This window comes from Malaclemys terrapin, chromosome 2, assembly GCF_027887155.1.
Source record: "Malaclemys terrapin pileata isolate rMalTer1 chromosome 2, rMalTer1.hap1, whole genome shotgun sequence".
Lineage (NCBI taxonomy): Eukaryota > Metazoa > Chordata > Testudines > Emydidae > Malaclemys > Malaclemys terrapin.
In genome coordinates this window covers 283,315,811-283,337,110 of record NC_071506.1, presented here as the reverse complement: position 1 = coordinate 283,337,110, position 21,300 = coordinate 283,315,811, and the positions used below count along the sequence as shown (strand labels likewise).

Below are 21,300 nucleotides of genomic sequence, written 5' to 3'. Positions count from 1 at the left end.
CCCCAGTAGCTCCCAGGGTGCTATGGCAGGCTAAGCACGTCCCTTCTGGGACGCAGAGCTGCGGGCACTGGCTGACTGCACTAGCTTTGCACTGGCCTTTCATGGGCTCTCATTGAATCCACTTTCCAACCCCAGGGCGGGCACATCCCAACGGCCTCATTGCTTGAGGCATTTTGGAGGAAGCCTGGAGGAGCAGACTGCCGGGGACAACCCTGCACTGACCCCTGATGGATGGACATCACCCACCTCCAAAGCCCTGAGGCTGCCACCGGAACGCCAGTTTGTGCATCACTCCTTGCAGCTTTTGGACCACGATTGTGCATCCGCACCTATACGCGCCATGCGTCTGTACCAGTGCATGCTGGGAAAATCTGGGCCGCTGCCTCAGCAGGGGATGTAGTGTGTGACTGACATACAGACACAGCAATGCCCACAGCAGAGAGCTGGAAGACAGGAGGTCCAGCTGGGGCTGGTTATATTGCAAATTACAGTGTGTTGGACTGGTTCCAGAGAGACACCCACGGGGCAGCCTGGCCCAGTGGCAAGCATGGAGCATTGTCAGCAGCTGAGGTTACCATCAGCAACGCTGTGATTGGACACCAAGGATGTTTAGAGCCATCCATGCCACGAATTGGCTCCCAACTCACGGTAGTGGGGGCAGGCGTCTATAGGGGTTCAAAGGGTGAAATGCTCAGACAGAACCTATTAACTCGTCCAAGTCCAGATGGACAAATCCCTTTCAGCTCAGCTGATCTCAAGCACATTGGAAATGTTTCCAATCCAGGTCCCACAGGAGCCCAGGGTCCCCGCAAACTCTCCCATGGCACTGCAGCCTGGTACACCGGGCTCCTCCTATGGTACCGCCAGCTCACCAGGGATGGCAGGCGGTTCATGCTGCAGGCTGGCAGTGGGATATCGGTATGGAGCTCTGCATTCAGCACCGAGGCCCCCGTGCCATCGCACGGGGGTTTATTGTGCTTCGGGCATGCAGGAGTGAACGTGCCGCCCACACTCGGCGCTGATCCAACCCAGGGAGCAGCGCCAAAGCCAACGCTCCAGCAACAAAAGGATTCTGGAGCTGAATGCAGGGGAGGGGGGGATAGAGATGTGCTGCCGTGCAGTCAGCTGGAGTGACAGCCCCGGGCAGTGACGCTCAGCAGCCCACGGACCCCAGGAAGCGCGCTAGGTTACATAAGCCCTTACAAAGAGAGAGCGGCTGGTTTGGGATTTCTTTGGAGCATGAGGATTCAGAAGAGCCCATCCCTAAGGACATGTTCTGCAGCAGCTGTGATGGGGAGATGGGAGAAATCACCCCCTGGCTGCTGCTCCCTACCTCCTACACTAACGTGTAACCCCCTTTTTTCCACAATCACACACAACTCCACTGGCTTCTTTGCAGATCCAGCTCAGATTTACTGTTACACATATCCCTGAAGGCACCTGGGATCTGGCCAGGCCACTGGGGGGCCACAGCTCTGTCAGGTGGAAAGTGCCAGGGGATCTTGAATGCCCACCCGAGCTTGGTTTTGCACTTAATCCACAAGAGAGAACCTGCCTCTGGAGTCGACTCAGAGGGATGACTGCTACGGGTGCTGGACCACTACCGGAAACAGGGAAGGATCCTCCTTAGAGGTCTGATCTCCCACTAATAACGCGCCCAGACCCTGCTCAGTGCATGAGATCTGCCAGCCCAAGATACACATTGCTGCAGGTGAATCGAAGCCACACTGATTCTTCTGAGGCACACTGGTTCAGTGAAAGCTCCTGCTCCTGCTTGCTGAGAAGAGCGCCTCCCTCCCCTGTGGTGGACTGGGTCAGGCCATGCTGATGCCCCCAGTGCAGATGGCTCCTATCCCCTCCGCCATGCTCGCAAACACATGGTTGCTGCCTGGGGCCAGCAGCCTGTGGTAGGCAGAGACCTTGGCACAGCTGTGTTAAGACGACCCAAGTCAGCCTGATACCACGGTCTTGGCTGAAAAGAGCTGCCCATGAGGGAAAGTACCACCTGGAAGCCCGCCCTGCACAGTTCATGATCTCCAGGGCAGTGAGCAACAGGTGAGCGCTCATTAGGAACCAGAGCAGCTAATGGGCTAGGAATCCTGGGTTCGAATCCTAGCTCCTGCCCTTGACTTGCTGAGTGACCCATGGCAAGTCACGTCACTGCTCTGTGCTGCAGGGGAGATGAGGCGTAGTTAATGTATATAAAACCGGGAGATCGTAACATGAAAGGTGCTATAGGCCTCCAATCCAGCCAGGGGCTTCTGGGCCTCCTTGTAATACACTCAATGTCTGGGATAAGCCCCTACCAGCAGCCCAGGAGGTAAATTCACTTCTGCTGAGAGCCTGCATCAGCGCTCGTGTTCCCCCCTTCCCCCAAAGCCTCCCGAGCTGGAGAGCAGCAAGGGAGAAAGCCCAGCTGTAGAAGGAAGCTACCAGTGGAACTGCTCAGGCCACAAGCAGCTTCTGCTTCCATTTTACACTGTCACCCAGACAGCGCTGAGAGGGCAGATGGTTCTGGGCAGCCTCCTCCAGCGAGCGGAACAGAAATAAACAAGCCTCCAGTCAGAAGGGAAAGAGAGGAGCTCTTCAATGGCTGCATGCCCCTCCCCCTGGCCTCTGGTCCAAGAAGTGGTGCTGCTCCCACCAACCCCACTCACCTCCTGCCAGGGACAAGCACCCACACCAGCCTCTTGCCTTCGCTGGGAGCTCGCATGGCGCCAGGCCCCTCCTGCAAGCTCATTAAACAGCTCTTCCAGGTCCCATTGTGCTCTCCTGGTGCGCAAGGACTGGAAAGCGACCCTCATGCACCCCCTTCACGAGCACACTGCACGTATGGGGAGCAGCCCGAGAGGTAGCCGGGCATGCAGGCTGTGACGCACCCCCCCTCACTGGTGAACATGCAGTGGGGCAGCAGTGCCCTGTGCAAACTGGCCTGTACAAGAGGGAATTTATTCCAATACATATTTATATACACAACGCTACCCCCACCTCTGCCTTCCTCCTCCCCACCCCTGGGGAGCACAACACCCGTTCACAGCAGCAGCACTCCGGTCGCCTGAGGCAATTCTCTCTCTCTCATGCCGGATGCGAACACTAGAGTCCATCGTTCGACAGGTGCAGGGGTCACTTAGCCATCTCTGCCCCTACGGCTTTGTTCATTTTGTCCTTGAGGTAGGCTGCCTTCTGCCACTCCGATTTCAGCTCCAGAAACTCATAGTAGGGAACCTGCAGCGGAAGAGGGCAGGGAGCGGGGTCAGGACTTACGCTGGGGCAACCGTGCTGATCTCTCTCGGGGCCGGGCAGTGCTGGGAAGCCAGCTTGCTTGGCCCTGGTGGAGAGTGGCAGGACTGATCGGCAATCAGCCAGGTGATATTGACCAGCCCCAGAAAGGGAGGTGGTCCCTGCAGTGGGGTGTCTAAGGGGTCCCAGCCCCAAGCCTGCCAGAGAATCCTCCAGACACTGCCAGGGATGCAGAGTGGCCCCAGGGACAACTCTTCATCATACCCAAACCCGCTGGCCTGAGACGGCCTGGCTCTCCTCCGGGAGTGTGGTGTTAGCACAGAGCACTAGGGGGAGCTACAGGAGACAGGCTCAGCTTGAAAACCAGATTCCCCCTCCCTAGCTGCCTCAAGAGCAAAGATACAGCCCTTGGGAGTCTCAGCGTGAGACTCCAGCAGGACCTAACCTGCCTTGAGAGGCAGTTACAATCAGCCAGCGTCTCCAGCCCACTCCAGGGAGGGAGAGCTCTCTGGCCACCTCACTGTCTGGCGCTGCAAAATGCCCGATGGGAACCAGCTTCTGTGTGGCTGGCCTGGGCTAACGGCGGACAGTATCTAGAGCGTCAGCACCCCGCAGCTCTGCAAAATCTCCTATCCCAACAGCGGTCACATAACTAGACAGTGCACCAAGGACTGGTGACCCCACATCTGACCCCTCCTATGGGTGGCAGCCGCACCAGCTCAACTCACTCACCGTGGCTGCAACACACTTCAGCACATGCTTTTAAAAATGCTTAGAAATAAAAATAAGGGTAATGCTGGACGGAGACACTAGAACCCAGGTGCATATGTATAGAACGTACTGCACTGGTAGCCTCTGTCCAGCCTCTCTGCTCTGCAAACAGCCATCTGGGAGAGTAGTCTGCAGTCAGTCCTTGGCCCTTCTGCCAAGACTGCCACAGAGGAAGCTGTTGTCACGGGTAGTTTCTACAATGCGGACGTGGGTTTGGTAGGAAAGGGGCTCAGCCACCCCACCTCCTTTCATGCAGGCCACCAGACAGCCGTAACAGCTGCCGCGTGAGGCAGTCCCACACGGTTCTGGCAGCTGAAGGAACATTTCCTTATTTCAAAGCAAGATCAATACTATCTCCCAGCCCGCACGAGGTGGCTGTAGCATATTTTTATCCCCAGCACCCAGTGGTAGAGATGTGGGGCCCATGAACTACAGATGTTGCTGTGGCAGCCGACCGGGGCAGTACCCACCAGGGCAGAGGTGAGCACTGAATTGGACAGGGCTGCAGGGCAAATGCCCTAATTGAAAGTGACATTTCCTGGCTACCCCGTGTAGGTACTGTTACCGTATCACTGTCACATAGGAGCATCGCCTACTGCTGGTGGGGACCCGGCCAAAACGGTGCAAGAGAAGCTTAGGAAGTGTGCCTCGCGAGCAGGCAGTTCATTGGCAGCGCCACCAATGTTGCTGGCAGCTGGCCGCCGGCTATTATTAATGGAGTAGTTTGGTAGCAGGGCCTCTGGGGCTGCCAGCCTCTGCCAAATCAGACACGCTGGAGCCTTTCATATACCTCTCCACACCAGGTGGGGGCAGCGTCTTACACTGACATTTGAAGGTTGTGTCTGTTGAAGGCTCTGAAGTCGTTCGTATAAACGGTAACTTGCAGGTGGCCTTTATAAATCTTCAGCGCTTTAGAGGCACAAAGTGCTACAACCAAATGCCAACTATTATTAAATGGATAGGCAAACGGTAATAGGGAATCACTGCAGCCACTTCTGGGGTGGAGCACAGCAACACTACAAAGCTAGTAGCGATGAATACAATACCCCACCCAAATTAACATCAGAGAGGCAACTATCTAAAGCGGAGGAGCTAAGATGCTGACTCTCCGGGAAGAATCAGGAGCTATAATGAGCACAGGATTAGGAACTGTTTAATTTTTTATTGGAGAGACAGCATTTCAAATGTTGCATGGTCTATTTCGTCTCTTCACCCACCCACTTTATTATCCCTTCCCCACTACCAGGGCGAGAGGCAGACAAAATACAGATTTAGAAATGAGGAAAGAAGAGATGCTTGGCAAAGAGGGCTATTGAAGCTTGCAGCCCCGCGGAGAGGGTGGCATGTGTAGCCAATGGCCAGGTGGGGATGACACATACTGTGCAGAACGCAAGTCACTGGTCTATAGATCTATCAAGGAAACCAGGGCCCCAAGGCAGCACAGCTGGAGTCAGGGAGAATTTTGTCACTAGCTTCAGCTCAGGTCCTGCCTCAGGCTGTTGATAGTGGCCACAAACTGGAATGGAAGCTGACTCTGCACTGGCTTGCTCTGGGATATGGTCTATTGTACCGGCTTTAGTAGCAAGGGAAGGTGGCTGGCGGGCCCAGGGAGGCGGCGGTTACTAACAAGCCTCAGTGCGCCGGCTTCCGCAGCGCCTACTGCTTTCCCAAGGGTGGGCTGCGGCTTGCGGGCCATGGAGCTGCAGTGGGGAAAGGCACTGGGCTGGGACTCCAGTTCCCGGTTGTGCCACAGACTTTTCCAGAGCCCTGGGCAAGTCCCTTAGTCCACGTGCCTCAGCTGCCCACCGGGGTGAGACTCCCTGGCCTGGGTTCTGCAGCAGCTCAGACTCAGTGATCAGTATGGTCCCTTCTGGCCTTAAATCGCTGTCTCTGTAAGCTTTGCTGCCCCTCCCCCCCGGTGGCAGGGAGAATAAACACTGACTGAGGAGCACCGGGACACCCGAGTGCTGGGGCCAGACAGGTACCTAGGTAGAAAGATAGTGAAAAAACAGAATCCTATCGTCTCTGCCTTTGGATCAGCGCTTTCACCTCCAGCTGCACTGGCAGCGTGGGGACGAGAACCGTCCCTGGGAAAGGGATCTAGTCATTTACACCGGGAGAAAACATTACAGCTTGGTCGGATTCCCCCTCTAGGTATAACTCGGGGGAGCCAGAAGCCACAAGGACCCAGAAAGGCCTCCAAGGACCCACAGTGACAGTGCGCGGGCAGGAGGCCGAGAACAGAACAGGCTGTGGAGAAACAGCAGGAGTTCCGTTGTGCTCCTCAGACACTTGATGTAAGTGTCGCACCGAATGCAGGTGTTGCTGCAGTGCCTAGAAAACTGGGGAGCTTTGACAAACGGGGAGGGAAGGGGAGCGGCAGGAACGAGTCTGCAGAGAAAGCGGGAACAGGCTAATGTCTGGTTCACAGACACAGTAATACCTTGTATTCAGATAGCACTGGAAGATGGTAAACCCCGCGCTAAGTCACACAACAGCCCCACTGTGCAGAGGCGTTGATTCCTGGGGGGTTATCAGCCACCATTTGGATAAGAGGCAGATGCAGCGTCCGGGATTAGGCCATGGCTGACAGCAGCACGGTATGTCTGCACTCGGGTTTGCACTAGTAGTGCAGCTGCACTGGAGACTGAAAACGCACCTGGAAACAAGGCCCAAAGCGGAGAGAGCCAGCGACTCGCCCAACAGCACCAAGGGAGAGAAGGTCAGCGCCAGGGTTAGGCCTGTGGCGTTCCTGGCTCCCAGACAAGGCTGATCAAGGGCCAGCTATTTTGATGAGCTCTTGGGTAAGTGTGGTTTATAGACTAGATGTTCTAGCCAGGGACCAGGACCCCAGTTCTAAGGCCCCTGGCACCTCTGCTGTGCCCAATCAATAAACAAATCACCTAACAGCTTCCTCACGCCCAGGCCCACGGCTGATGCCCAGCAACCCGTCGGCCAGAGTTAAAAAGGCAACACCCCAGCCTTCAGCCTCATTCGAACACGGCATGCAACGGCGCCCCTCTGCTTCCAACCTCTTTGCTGGGAAGTTTACACCTGTCCTCTCCAGAGAGGGGTGCTGCCAGCCACCGTCCTTCAGTACAAGCCACAGGAGGCTAAATCATGAATGGCTGGTCCGCAGGCAGATGGATCAATGGGCATGAAGAGGCAGGGCTGACATTTCACTTCACTGTCGTCCCCGCCACTCTCCCATCTTGGGGTCTAGAACAATGGGTGGCCCCGAGAGGATTGTTTGCTGATCCCAGGGGGCTGGAGCCCAGGTGAGCTACAGACCAGCTCTCTGGGCCCACAGGGGCAAAGACAGCACTGGGTGCTCCACTCATCCCTCTGGTTGCCTTGACAGGCTATGTTTAAGGCTGTATGCTCAGAGCTCTGCCCCTCCTCCGTACGCTCTCGCTACACTGAAATTAATGGAGTCCCAGCTGCTGGGGCCAGAGGCAGCCTCACCGTTGATTATGGCTATGAAAGTGTCTTCAAACCAACAGCAGCTGCAGAACACGCAGCACCAGAGACACATGGCGGATCTCACGTAAGCACCTCTGCAGCAGAGTCTTCTAGTCAAAGTGTGGGACCCTTTAACAACCTGCCCCCAAGCTGAGCCAAAGCACCTCCTTGAACCTGCTCATAACAGGGGGACCCCAACATCCACTACCACTTGGACACGTGTGTGTGTGAGAGTGTGTGTGAGAGAGAGAGAGAGACGGGGTAACTTTCAAGTGACGGTGATTTTTGTGTGACCAACTGGAAACCCCCTGCAGGGACTTCACTCTTCAAGGGTGGGTGCTCAGGACTTCCTGGGAAAAGGCCCCTTTAAGGCCCCTTAAATTGGACATTTGATAAAAACTGGCCAAGGCAAAGCGTTCAACGGAGCTAGGTAAGGTCACATCTCCCCAGAGGTGCAGCATAGACAAACAGCAGGGCTGCTCCCCTTTGGATGTCGGCCTCCTACTGCTGATCTGGGGACCACTTTAATATCAGTTACAGAAAAAGACCCACTAGGCCATATAGCCCCTTCCTTAGTCACCACGTGCAGGATGACTCCCTACTGCCCAGTCACTGGGCTCTGGCTACTCCAGTTTGCAGCTCCTTTCCGTTTGCCTGGGAAAACTAGTCCCCAGATCTCCCTGGCAGGAAGTTCTGGCCTTCATCTCATCTCTCTGCATTAGACTGACCTCCTCTCCTGCACCACCCTAAATAATCCCACCCCTTTGTGCTGATTCTATCAACCTTTGGCCCCGTAGCCAGCTCTGAGGCCAGGTCTTTTCTGTATCCAGCTCCTAGTCCCCCTTCAGATCAGTCCCTCAGGCCCAGTGATGGTTTCGGCTGCTGTCTTTCAGGTAACTTGTGCAATGAATTTGGATCACTGAGCGAGGCCACATTCCTCCCAAGGGGAGAGGGAGACTGGAAGGGCTCCCGGCCATGTTTATTGGGCTCCCGTACACCACTAAGGTGCATGGTGTGCTGTCTGACAGCTGTCGGGGAATGGAGGTCAAGCCCCCGTTCACTATGGTATTGGGAGCAGGGGGAGAAGGCATCGGCCCTCGATGGCTACTCACATCCACGATCAAGAACCCGGCGGCTTGCACGTGTCGTCGGGCCATGGCGAAGCGGCCCAGCAGGTCCTTGCTTCTGCTGCTGAAGTTTGGGAACTCCCACCCCAGGAAAGCGATCCTGTGAGAGACACACACAGAGGGAACGGGGTTGACTGACTCAGGAGCAGGTGCAGGCTCAAATAAGAACATAAGAAAGGCCGTACCGGGTCAGACCAAAGGTCCATCCAGTCCAGCATCCTGTCTACCGACAGTGGCCAATGCCAGGTGCCCCAGAGGGAGTGGACCAACAGGCAATGATCAAGTGATCTCTCTCCTGCCATCCATCTCCACCCTCTGACAGACAGAGGCTAGGGACACCATTCCTTACCCGTCCTGGCTAATAGCCATTAATGGACTTAACCTCCATGAATTTATCCAGTTCTCTTTTAAACTCTGTTATAGTCCTAGCCTTCACAACCTCCTCAGGTAAGGAGTTCCACAAGTTGACTGTGCGCTGCGTGAAAAAGAACTTCCTTTTATTTGTTTTAAACCTGCTGCCTATTAATTTCATTTGATGATCCCTAGTTCTTGCATTATGGGAATAAGTAAATAACTTTTCCTTATCCACTTTCTCCACATCACTCATGATTTTATAGACCTCTATCATATCCCCCCTTAGTCTCCTCTTTTCCAAGCTGAAGAGTCCTAGTCTCTTTAATCTCTCCTCATATGGGACCCGTTCCAAACCCTTAATCATTTTAGTTGCCCTTTTCTGAACCTTTTCTAGTGCCAGTATATCTTTTTTGAGATGAGGAGACCACATCTGTACACAGTATTCGAGATGAGGGCGTACCATCGATTTATATAAGGGCAATAATATATTCTCAGTCTTATTCTCTATCTCCTTTTTAATGATTCCTAACATCCTGTTTGCTTTTTTGACCGCCTCTGCACACTGCGTGGACATTCTCAGAGAACTATCCACGATGACTCCAAGATCTTTTTCCTGACTTCTTGTAGCTAAATTAGCCCCAATCATATTGTATGTATAGTTGGGGTTATTTTTTCCAATGTGCATTACTTTACATTTATCCACATTAAATTTCATTTGCCATTTTGTTGCCCAATCACTTAGTTTTGTGAGATCTTTTTGAAGTTCTTCACAGTCTGCTTTGGACTTAACTATCTTTAGCAGTTTAGTATCATCTGCAAACTTTGCCACCTCACTGTTTACCCCTTTCTCCAGATCATTTATGAATAAGTTGAATAGGATCGGTCCGAGGACTGACCCTTGGGGAACACCACTAGTTACCCCTCTCCATTATGAGAATTTACCATTAATTCCTACCCTTTGTTCCCTGTCTTTTAACCAGTTCTCAGTCCATGAAAGGACCTTCCCTTTTATCCCATGGCAGCTTAATTTACATAAGAGCCTTTGGTGAGGGACCTTGTCAAGGCTTTCTGGAAATCTAAGTACACTATGTCCGCTGGATCCCCCTTGTCCACATGTTTGTTGACCCCTTCAAAGAATTCTAATAGATTAGTACGACACGATTTCCCTTTACAGAAACCATGTTGACTATTGCTCAACAGTTTATGTTTTTCTATGTATTGGACAATTTTATTCTTAACTATTGTTTCGACTAATTTGCCCGGTACAGACGTTAGACTTACCGGTCTGTAATTGCCGGGATCACCTCTAGAGCCTTTTTAAAATATTGACGTTACATTAGCTAACTTCCAGTCATTGGGTACAGAAGCCGATTTAAAGGACAGGTTACAAACCTTAGTTAACAGTTCCGCAACTTCACATTTGAGTTCTTTCAGAACTCTTGGGTGAATGCCATCTGGTCTGGTGACTTGTTAATGTTAAGTTTATCAATTAATTCCAAAACCTCCTCTCGTGACACTTCAATCCGTGACAGTTCCTCAGATTTGTCACCTACGAAAGCCAGCTCAGGTTTGGGAATCTCCCTAACATCCTCAGCCGTGAAGACTGAAGCAAAGAATCCATTTAGTTTCTCTGCAATGACTTTATCGTCTTTAAGCGCTCCTTTTGTATCTCGATCATCAAGGGGCCCCACTGGTTGTTTAGCAGGCTTGCTGCTTTTGATGTACTTAAAAAACATTTTGTTATTACCGTTGGAGTTTTTGGCTAGCCGTTCTTCAAACTCTTTGGCTTTTCTTATTACATTCTTGCACTTAATTTGGCAGCGTTTATGCTCCTTTCTATTTGCCTCACTAGGATTTGACTTCCACTTTTTAAAGGAAGTCTTTTTATCTCTCACTGCTTCTTTTACATGGTTGTTAAGCCACAGTGGCTCTTTTTTAGTTCTTTTACTGTGTTTCTTAATTTGGGGTATACATTGAAGTTTGGCCTCTATTATGGTGTCTTTAAAAAGCACCCATGCAGCTTGCAGGGATTTCACTTTGGTCACTGTACCTTTTAACTTCTGTTTAACTAACTCCCTCATTTTTGCATAGTTCCCCCTTTTGAAATTAAATGCCACAGTGTTGGGCTGTTGAGATGTTCTTCCCACCACAGGGATGTTGAATGCTATTGTATTATGGTCACTATTTCCAAGCGGTCCTGCTATAGTTACCTCTTGGACCAGCTCCTGCGCTCCACTCAGGGCTAAATCTAGAGTTGCCTCTCCCCTTGTGGGTTCCCGTACCAGCTGCTCCATGAAGCAGTTATTTAAAGTATCGAGAAATTTTATCTCTGCATTTCATCCTGAAGTGAAATGTTCCCAGTCAATATGGGGATAATTGAAATCCCCCACTATTATTGAGTTCTTAATTTTGATAGCCTCTCTAATTTCCCTTAGCATTTCATCATCACTATCACCGTCCTGGTCAGGTGGTCGATAATAGATCCCTAATGTTATATTTTTCTTATTAGAGCATGAAATTTCTATCCATAGAGATTCTATGGAACATGCGGATTTGCTTAAGATTTTTACTTCATTTGATTGTTCCCCCCCCCGCACGACCTGTTCTGTCCTTCCGATATATTTTGTACCCCGGAATGATTGTGTCCCATTGATTGCTCTCAGTCCACCAGGTTTCTGTGATGCCTATTATAGCAATATCCTCCTTTATCACAAGGCACTCTAGTTCACCCATCTTATTATTTAGACTTCTAGCATTTGTGTACAAGCACTTTAAAAACTTGTCCCTGTTTATTTGTCTGCCCTTTTCTGATGTATCAGATTCTTTTTAATGTGAATGTTTATCATCTGATCTGGCAATCCGATGATAAACATCTCTCAATCTAGAGCGCTGGGTACCCTGATCGCTCTCGATCTAGAGCGCTGGGTACCCTGATCGCTCTCGATCTAGAGCGCTGGGTACCCTGATCGCTCTCGATCTAGAGCGCTGGGTACTCTGGGCTCAGCAGGCAGGACACTTTGCTGGCTCTGAGCGGCTGCCAAAGCTCCAAAGGAACAAGCAACGCCAAGAGGAGCCGCTCTGCCCAGGTGCGATTGCTGACTGCTCTGGATCAGACCTCTGGCCCACCGACCGGCGTCCATTATCCTGCGTGCAGCCGTCACCAAAACCTAACGCTTCAGAGGACAGGAACAGGAGCACCACAGTTGTTCAGGGCTGCATGTTTGGGGTCAGGAGCAGCAATGCCAGGGGTCAGGGTCGGAGAGATTAGTTCAGGTCCTGAGGCAGGAGATCAGAGGGCCCTTGTCTGAGCATTTATAGCCACAAGCGCTATGCCCAGGAGATGACTGAGCCCTGTGATTTGTTTGATGTGTGAGTGAATATGAATGCTGGGGAAAGGTGCTAGAATAATTTAACCACAGAGTAAGTCCAGCAACAATGCAAGAGGGCAGTTTAGTCTGATGAGGGGCCAGTTACAGTGGCAGATTGACGTGGACATGGCTCCTCCTGGCACTAGATCCAGATCGAGCCAGCCACTACTGACTGGAGTAGTGCTTCGTAAGTTCGTCTCAGCATCCATGCTGTGGCCGAGCCCTGGGGCGCTAAACCTTGAAGGTCCAAGCAGGTTAATAAGGAGAAAGAAAGGGGCCTTGCTGGCTAGGGAGCCTGCGCTGCCCGATTAGCATCAGAACCTTCTCATACGGCCCCCCGCCCTCTACACCCCCACCCTCCCACTTCCCTAACAAGGGAGGCTAGTGGTTCTGCTCACAGCTGCTTGGGCTGAGTGTGGACATGACCAGGGGGAACACTCATTCCAGCCTGAGCCGGGGAAAGGGCTATGGGTCCCCCCAGGATCCCCAGCGGCTGGGTAAGGGAACTTTCAGATGAAGATGCTGGTTATTCCGATTGGCTTGTATCCGGTGTCTCTGTGGGGACATCTAGGGAGGAGGGAGAGGTAGGGAGGGTACTCAGAGGAGCCAGGCAGCTTGAGGAAGGCACCTTCTGCACCAGCAGCTCTGATGTTCCCAGACTCTGCTCACAGCGCCCATCTCCCTTTGCCCGAGTTTCAGTGGTCACGATGCAGTCATTGCTGGCAGTGGGTCTGTGTCATAAGCTGCCAGGGAGTTAATGTACCTGTTTTGCTTTCACTACTGCAAACGCAGAAACATCTCACCTCATCCTGAGCGCGTGCACACAGCAGCCTCCCCCCCCCACTCCCACCGGGCTGGGGCGGACTCAGACCCCTTCATCCTGGCCTACATGGTAGCAACCAGGCCTGATCTCTGGCACTCACCTCATGGTGTTGTGGGGCGGGGGTTTTGTCCCTTCTGACTGGAGCAGGTGGGGGGAAGCGAAGTCCTTTATGGGGAGAGGCTGACTGTCGCTGTTCAGCATCATCTCAGCGTCTACACAGGAGAGAGGGGAAACCACAGGGACTCCTGAGTCCTGTCTGGCTCCTGATTAGCATCCGTCGTCCTATTGGGCCACATCCCCAGGGAGATCTGACGATGCACAGAGCCTTGCCTAGGCCCATCGGCTCACCAGTGAGAGGGTGACACTAACTAGCCAGCAGAGCCCATCACCGAACACCTGCCCTGCTACCAACCTACCCTGGACAGACCTGCATTTTGGCTTTGATTTGCTAGCCAATGGCAGTGGGTCCAGCAGGGCCATTCCACTGTGTCTTATGCTCTGTGTGGATGGCAGGGAGCTGCAGCCACACCCAGCAGCCTCTCTCCTAGCTCATGGCAGGTGTTTGTAGCATGTTTTTATCCCCAGGGTCCAATGAGCAGGACATGGGGCCCATGAACTACAGGTGTTGCTGTGGCAGCCGGCTGGGCCAGTACCCACCATGGAGAAGACAAGTACTGAATTTGACATGGCTGCAGGGGGAGGGGGAAGCTGCAGAGTTCTTGGGTGGACCTGACAGCTGCTGTTCACACAGAGGTACGGGAGGATGGGGCGTTTCCTCCCCGAGGTAGGGACTGGTCTGGCCGAGCCAGAGGGGAGACAATTTTCCATGTGCCTTGTCGCTTCCCCGAGACAGTCAGGCATGTGGCTGAGACACAGTGTGTTCCACCCACTGCTAACAAACCACCAGTGATCTCGAGCCATGGAGCTGGGGAGCACGGCAGGACAGAGCCTGTCGCCCCTGTAGGCAGGGGGTAGAAAGGTCACGTGCACTGAGGGCCTCCTCTTAGTACCCATCACCAAGCCAAAACCACCTGGCACCATTAGCTGTCTCTGCTCAGGATTGGAATAGCAGAGGATGCTGGGGGTCAGGAGGAAGGTGCACTAGCAGGTCATGGATCAGTGGGTTAACGGTGGGGCGAGCGAGAGGGGGGCTGCATCAGGACTGCCACGCAGTAGGTGAATGTCAGGAGAGAGGAGTTACACGCCATGTGCCCTCTGGACAACGCAGCGGCTGCCCAGTTCATTAGCACTGAAGTCACCGCAGCCTTGGGCTCGGGTCCCAAGAACACACTCACCGAGCTGCCAGCCATAAATGGTGTGTACGTTGAACCGCCTGTTAACCTCGGATTTGGCCACCTCGTTCAGCACCTCCTGCAGGCTGCTCTGTAGTGGAGTGGCCTTCCTGTCCTCTGGCGGCTCCGGGGCACTCAGGGCCTCTGGCGGAAGGAAGGGCCCCTCGTAGCCCGGGGACTCCAGCCTGGCGGCAGCGTTGATATGCATCAGTTTGAGCCTGTAGTTCTGTCCTCTGGGCGTCTGGTCATCTGAAGGGTAAGAAGGGCAGCAATGGAGACCCGGCCCAGGGGAGGGGCCTGGATCGAGGGCTCAGCCACTCAGATCTCCTAAAAGTTCAACTCGGTCCACTTCATAGCAGGAGTCAGGGCTGGTGGGCTCTAGCCCCACATCTGCCACTCGGAACCCGATCCTGCAGGGCCCACAGTGACAAATGGGATTATACGCTGGGGCTTGCCTGCGACAGGAGGGACTGCACTCAGTGACCCAGCAGGGGCACCAAACCCCATCCCCCGCTGCACCTAGCGCCCAATCTCCAGCAACTGGGCAGTTGCAGCTTTGGCAGCACCAAGCCTGTGAGACGGGCTTTGAGAGAGAACTCCCAGTAGCGCGAGGAAGGGACATGCACTCTGCCCGGCACAGGGTCCTTGAGGCGTGTCAGATAAGAGCCCCACGCCAGATGAGATTTGGTGGCACTGGTATGGCACAAGTGTTATCACTGCCACGTGAGTCTCCACGTCAGGAGAAGCTCTGTGCTACAGAGATGTGAACACACAGACCCGAGCATGCCCGGCCATAGTTACTCCAGGAGGGAGCGTGCCCATCTCTAGCAGCAGAGCCAGCATCACACGGGAACCCCCCGTCCCAGGCATCACCCTGCTAGACAGACGCCCCCTGGGGCAGACTCCAGAAGCGGCTGTTCTAAGGAGAGGCCGTTGCCAATCCCCTCTGTGGTGCACTCATGCTGAGAGGGGCTGGGGCCTTTCACACTGCTGAGCCAGCAGAACAGAGCTCATTCCCTCCCCACCAGAGCAGCTTTGCAAACCTCAGAGGCTGGGTGTCTGTAGCACGGTTTTATCCCCAGGGTCCAATGAGCAGGACATGGGGCCCACGAACTACAGGTGTTGCTGTGGTAGCCGGCTGGGCCAGTACCCACCATGGAGAAGACAAGTACTGAATTTGACATGGCTGCAGGGGGAGGGGGAAGCTGCAGAGTTCTTGGGTGGACTGGACAGCTGCTGTTCACATACGTCCTTCCCAGACTTTAGGATTCAGCGGGAATGGATGGGGGAGTGCAGGACAGAGCAGCAAACTAGCCTTTTAACATTCTAGAGCTGTGCTCAGACTCCAGCGTCCAGGACAAGTCAAAAATCCAAGGCTGGTGGCATCAAACCACTTCTTGGTGAAGTGTTACCCACATCAGGAGATACACAGCACCAGTGTGCCCAGGGCTGGGACAGCAAGGGGGGCACTTACAGTGCATCAGAAGGGCGATGTGGGGCCAGGACTGGAGTAGCCCTGGGCTGTAGATCAGCAGAGATGCCCACAGGCAGATCACTGTGGGGAGGACACACTCAAGCCAGTGCTATTGGCACTTCATTTTCATGAGCGTGGGGCACGGGTCACTTGCTGGAGGATTCTCTGCACCTTGAGGTCTTTAAACCACGATTTGAGGACTTCAATAACTTAGGCATAGGTTAGGGGTTTGTTACAGGAGTGGGTGGGTGAGATTCTGTGGCCTGCGTTGTGCAGGTCAGACTACATGATCATAATGCCCTTCTGATCTTAAAGTCTATGAGCATCACACTCACTTCCACCCCGCTCCCCATCACATCCACAAACCCAAACGCGAATGCCCAGCAGAGATTAGGAGCTAGTGCTGCTGGGTCAGCCACAGCCCCCATGCCCCACGGCCTGGCTGCTGAATTATTGATGTGCAGAAGCCATCAGCGCTTTGATGTGCTTCCCAAAGCAGTGGAATCCCCAGGACTGTCCTGGGGGTTATAACAGGCAGCAGCGAGGCCAGCTCCCCATATGTGGCCCAGGCTGTGGGGAGGGGAGACTGAGATACCATCCCTCATTCAATCCTTCATCTCTCTGCTGAGACTGTTACAACGGGGCCACCTGGTGGTGGATTTCTGACATGACATCCGTTGGCAATGGAACTGAGACTACATTCATCTCACCCCTCATGGGATGGGCAATGAGGGTCACCTGGGCCAGAGGGGAACTGACAACCTGGAGGACAAAAGTGCAATATTCCCATTCCCTTGAGCTCTCAGGATCTCCTATGTCTTAAAGGCTCCCCCGCCCCCCTCCATCCCGACTGGCAGATGCAGGCACAGCCCACGTCCTTGACATCTACATTTACCTAGAAGCTGCCTATAAAACTGTGGGGCCAGCACGCTTTGCAGGTAGGGAGTCTTCGCCTGCTGCAGTACACACAGTGACCACACCAGGTCTGTCAGCAGGTGCGGGTTCAGGCTGCCCAGTTGGTCACCAAGCTTCTCATGGATCTAGGGAAGGAAAGTCACAAGCTGTCAGATGGGTTTCCTGGGCTGGCTCTTCCTAGCTCTGCCAGGAATTCCGAGGCCACTGGACCGATACCTGGGTGGCTTGGCCTGAACACAGCTAATGAGAGACATCGTAGCTAGAGAAACACTTCTCCCAGCAGAGGGGGTATTTGCAGTCAAGGGATTTTCTCAGTTTGGTTCTTTGGAAATGTGGAAGTGGGTTGCCCGGCAAGACTCTCTCTGAATGGTACATGCTCTCTAGGGTTTGTTATTGTAGGATTGCTACTACAGAGGCAGCACACCCCACTCATTGTACGCTTGCTGCTCTCTGAAAGGCCACAAACTCACTACAACCGGATCACTCCGTTTTTCATGGACCAGACAGCACTGAGGGCCGTGGGATGCTTCAAAGCCATATGCGTGAAGAACACGGCCTTCGCCCAGGAATGAACGGGATGAGAAGCCTTGCATGCCCTCCCCGGCCGCAGTGGGGTGCCAAGCGTCATCCTCCTCCTGAGAACACCTGGATCAGTTGTGCTGACAGGATGTCCCTCTGGGTCCGCAGCAAGCAGCCGGGCAGCTCCACCACTGCAGGGCCTCTTACCATTATACTGAGGTTTTGTAGGCAGAGGCTTTCATAGACTCCCAGAAATGAAGGGCTGGGAGGGACCTCAAGAGGTCATTTAGTTCAGCCCTCTGCACTGAGGCAGGACCAAGTAAACTAGCCCACCCCTGACAGGCGTTCTCCAGCCTGTTCTCAAAACCTCTACTGACAGGGATTCCACAACCTCCCCTGGATGTTAGTCCAGAGTTTAACTATCCTCAGAGCGAGAAAGTATCCGCCTTGTTGCAGATTAAGCCCATTTATGTCTTGTCCTGCCTCTGGTGGTCAGCATCCTCTTTACAACAGACCTTAACACATTTTTAATAAGCCAAAGTTGGTAGTTTATGGCTTAATGAACTGCCTCTTTAGAGATGCCTTCTAATTCTGGTGTCCGTGACAACCCTGCAGACCGGGGCCCTCGATCAATGCACACAACAGGCATGGGGCGGCAAGGCAAGCTGTCCCAGGCACTGCCCTGCCACTGCGCCTCCCCCTGGCCCTGAGAGAGACCCCATAAGGATGAGTGGCCCCATGGAGACCAAGCAGAAGCCCCAGAGGCTGGTAAGTGAATATGGAAGGGAGTGGGGGAGCGGAACAGACCAGAGGACAACTCCTGGAACTACAGACCTCAGACCATCTCTGCACTTTGGCTCCAGGGAAGTGGTCGCTTTGGTATGTGACAGCTCAGCAGATGGTACAGAGACAGTTAAGCCTGTGGCCAGAGCAGGCCAAAGGACAGTGGGGAAAACTGAGGCGAAGGTGCTGCAATGCCACATCCAGCCAGGAGGGGCTGTGTTGAGGCAGCAGCTTTGCTACCGGGTGGCTTAATGATCTTGCCTCTCTCAGTCCCCAGTCAGACACACCCTTCCTTTAAATACCTGGCCCAGTCCTATGACAGGCAGGTTTGCCCGTAACCCTTTCCTGACAATTGTTTTACCCTATCACATCATCCATAGCATGGGGCCTCCGAGTCAATGCTTGACTGAAAACACTGAGCCTAGCACTTTGACATACGCAGCAGGAGGAGCGAGTGCCAGGCCCTGCTGGGATGCCCTGCTTCCTGTTCACAAGAGCTTCACTGAGCAAACGTGAGCACTTACTCGAGACGACCTGTGGTGCCCCCCGGGTTTGGACAGACTGTAGATCATGCATGTGTTCTGGGAGATGGGTGTGTGACTGCGGGGCTATGGCATGGCTGTCCTGTTTCCTACAGAAGTCAGGGCTGGAGATCTTCTGGACACCCCTAAGTCTGCAAGCTCAGATATCTTCAGGAGATCTGCAGCCTTGGCAGACCTGGCTCTGGTTCTGATGTAGCCTGAGGGCGTGACGGGGACGGGAGGGGCGAGAAACGTTACCATGTTATAGAAGTTCTCGCTGCGGCTGGGCTGGAAGTTCAGGCGGGCGAAAGACAGGATGATGTCGCACAGCTTCAGTGTGTTGAATCTGTCGGCATTGTCCAGGGTATACTGGAAAGCAGAGAGGGAAAGCGGTAAGTGTGGACCCAAACTGCTCCAAAGCAAACACGGACACTGACGCTTGCAACATCCAACCCACGGACAGCGCTGCCCTGATGACGCAGGGCGGAAATAAGCCAAATGGCTCCTATCGACCTGTCAAGGACTTTGTATTAGCATCCAGCACTATACTGAAGGAGCACAAAGATACGGGGGTGTGAGCATAAACTGAGATAGGCAGAATACCCCAGCTGTCAGATGAGGAAACGGAGGCACAGACAGGTTAGTTGGGGCTGAGCTGGGGTTAGTTGCCAAGCAGTCCGGGGCTCCCCCCAATGATCCCCTCAGCGTTAGCTGCTGCCACACCAGGCAGCCATCTGCAGCGAGCCAGCTCTGATGTGCCCCACACGGTGACCTCCAATATAGAAGAGCCATTTGAGCCATTTTTACAGTCAAGTCAAAGAGCTGCGTGCGCTACCACTGAGCAAGGCATCAGCTTGGTACCATAGTGTTCAGACTTTCTAGACTTTACAAATACATCTCAGCATTGTTACCCTATCTTACAGCTGGGGAAACTGAGGCAGAGGGGCCCAACAATGGCTGTTTCCCCCTTTCCTTCCCCACTCAAGTCTCCTCACCTGAGTGAAGGCCTCGAAGAGGGGTAGGCTGAGCCACTTGAGGTAAGCGAAGGACTTAATGCAGCGCCCCACGTCGCCAGGAGTCATCTCGAACACGCGGGCGTGCAGGTCTGATGCCATCTTCTGGAAGACCTGGGTATCGTGGAAATTCAGCTTTCCTTAAAGAGGCAGAAGAAATCAGCAGCTGCTGAGGAGGAGTCAGCCAGGAGCTCCAAAGCACTAGTGGGAGCAGTGCAAGGGGGGAGCAGGACGTCTGGGGGGTAAGGCACAGGGGGAAAACGAGCAAAAGCATCAAGCCGTATTCCTGGAGAGGTAGAGGCTCTGTGTGAATGCTGTTCCCTTCCCATCTCTAAATCAGATCTTAGCTGCAACTACAGAGAACCAGGCCAAGCCTCTGCCCCAAGCCCATCAGCCTCTCTCGATCACCAGGCGGTGCTGAGAAGGGATGCAGACTAATGATGCTGGCCTGTGCTGGGTGTCTGGAGGAGATTTTTATCCCCCATCTCTAGACAGACATGGCATGAACAATAGGCGCTTCTGTGGCAGCTACCTGGGCCAGTACCCGTCGCTGAGGAAGAGAGCACTGCATTTGACAAGGCTGCAGAGTGCTTCACACCTGATGCTAGTCTGACTGTAGGCTCATTAGCTAATACCAAGGGGCAGCATAAATCCCGTAGAAGTACTCATGATATCCACATGAATGCTGAGCCAGCCCACCAGGTGAAACGTGCAAGGGGAGAGTCAGATAGACAGCCCCAGATAGGCGCATGGGGGCTTTGTGTTTGAAACCATCAAGCAGCACCGTTACACTGATGCTGATGTAATCAAATCGAAGTACTAGTGGGAAGAGGTGCGGTGACAAGGGCCAGGAGGCAGGAACTTTGCAGTTGCTAGTTCAGCTTTCTTGGATTCCCTCTCTGGCATATCATTTAACCTTTTAGGGCCTCAGCTGCACCAACTGCGTCATAGAGATAATATTCTATTTCCCCAAGGCTGTTATCAATGTACTTCAAGTGTCTGCAAGATGAAAATAATTTGAGATCAAAGTGCTAGCATGTTCATTTATTTGCCTTCCTAATCATATAAACAAACCCACGTGCACAATTTCAGAATGCAGAGCTCCAGATAGTCCCATGCCAGTGGGTGCGTGTCCCTACAGCTCTGCACCGAGGGATGGTACTCACTTTAAATTCTTCATTAAATCCAAACAATGTTCTTAACACACAAAGGAGCTTGTCTTGGCTCAGGAATAAATTCGCTGCAAGCTTGAAGTTAATACTAAGCTGTATCCGAAAACAAAATCAGGACTTTGGGTGATGGATGTTACAGAAAATAGGGAGCAAAAGAACCACCATCATAGGTGAGGAGTGTTGTGGGCAAAAAAAATCCCCAGAAACAGACAATACCAAGGGAAGTAAAACAGTGTCAGATAGGCCAGGAGAGCTCTCCAGAAGACAGGGACGAGAGAAGAAAAACCTGTGAAAGTCCACCAGAGTAATATTGAATCACTGAATCCTGCCGAGTTAAAAAGTTTGGAAAAGAACTTAAGTTCAGTTATGGTCAGGGTTGCAAACTGGTACCTAATTACTGAACAGATCTGCTCCAGGAGTTTGAGACGTACCTAAGCGACATCTGTTATCTCTGTAGAACCACCGC

At 53.1% G+C, this 21,300-nt stretch overlaps 1 protein-coding gene and 4 non-coding genes across 9 annotated transcripts in view; all 5 read right to left on the bottom strand.

Annotated features, from left to right (window-relative positions):
- Positions 1-2,928: 2,928 nt before the first annotated feature.
- Positions 2,929-21,300, bottom strand: part of TBRG4 (transforming growth factor beta regulator 4) — a 29,136-nt gene continuing 10,764 nt past the window's right edge. For 4 of the 5 annotated variants that reach the window (XM_054016790.1, XM_054016792.1, XM_054016791.1 and 1 more), the window contains 7 exons: positions 19,645-19,802; positions 18,908-19,018; positions 16,807-16,951; positions 14,441-14,686; positions 13,246-13,357; positions 8,586-8,700; positions 2,929-3,225 (listed from right to left, as the gene is read on the bottom strand). In XM_054016790.1, the coding sequence (XP_053872765.1) occupies positions 3,124-3,225; positions 8,586-8,700; positions 13,246-13,357; positions 14,441-14,686; positions 16,807-16,951; positions 18,908-19,018; positions 19,645-19,802 (989 nt within the window). In that variant the 3' untranslated portion in view covers positions 2,929-3,123. Of the gene's footprint in view, positions 3,226-8,585; positions 8,701-13,241; positions 13,358-14,440; positions 14,687-16,806; positions 16,952-18,907; positions 19,019-19,644; positions 19,803-21,300 lie in introns of those variants that run through there. The other variant, XM_054016794.1, reaches the window with a different exon arrangement.
- LOC128833285 (small nucleolar RNA SNORA5) lies at positions 4,381-4,518 on the bottom strand. Its single transcript, XR_008444175.1, has one exon. It is a non-coding gene; the product is annotated as a small nucleolar RNA SNORA5 (small nucleolar RNA).
- Positions 13,702-13,839, bottom strand: LOC128833283 (small nucleolar RNA SNORA5). Its single transcript, XR_008444173.1, has one exon. It is a non-coding gene; the product is annotated as a small nucleolar RNA SNORA5 (small nucleolar RNA).
- Positions 15,491-15,628, bottom strand: LOC128833284 (small nucleolar RNA SNORA5). Its single transcript, XR_008444174.1, has one exon. It is a non-coding gene; the product is annotated as a small nucleolar RNA SNORA5 (small nucleolar RNA).
- On the bottom strand, positions 20,118-20,247 carry LOC128833286 (small nucleolar RNA SNORA5). Its single transcript, XR_008444176.1, has one exon. It is a non-coding gene; the product is annotated as a small nucleolar RNA SNORA5 (small nucleolar RNA).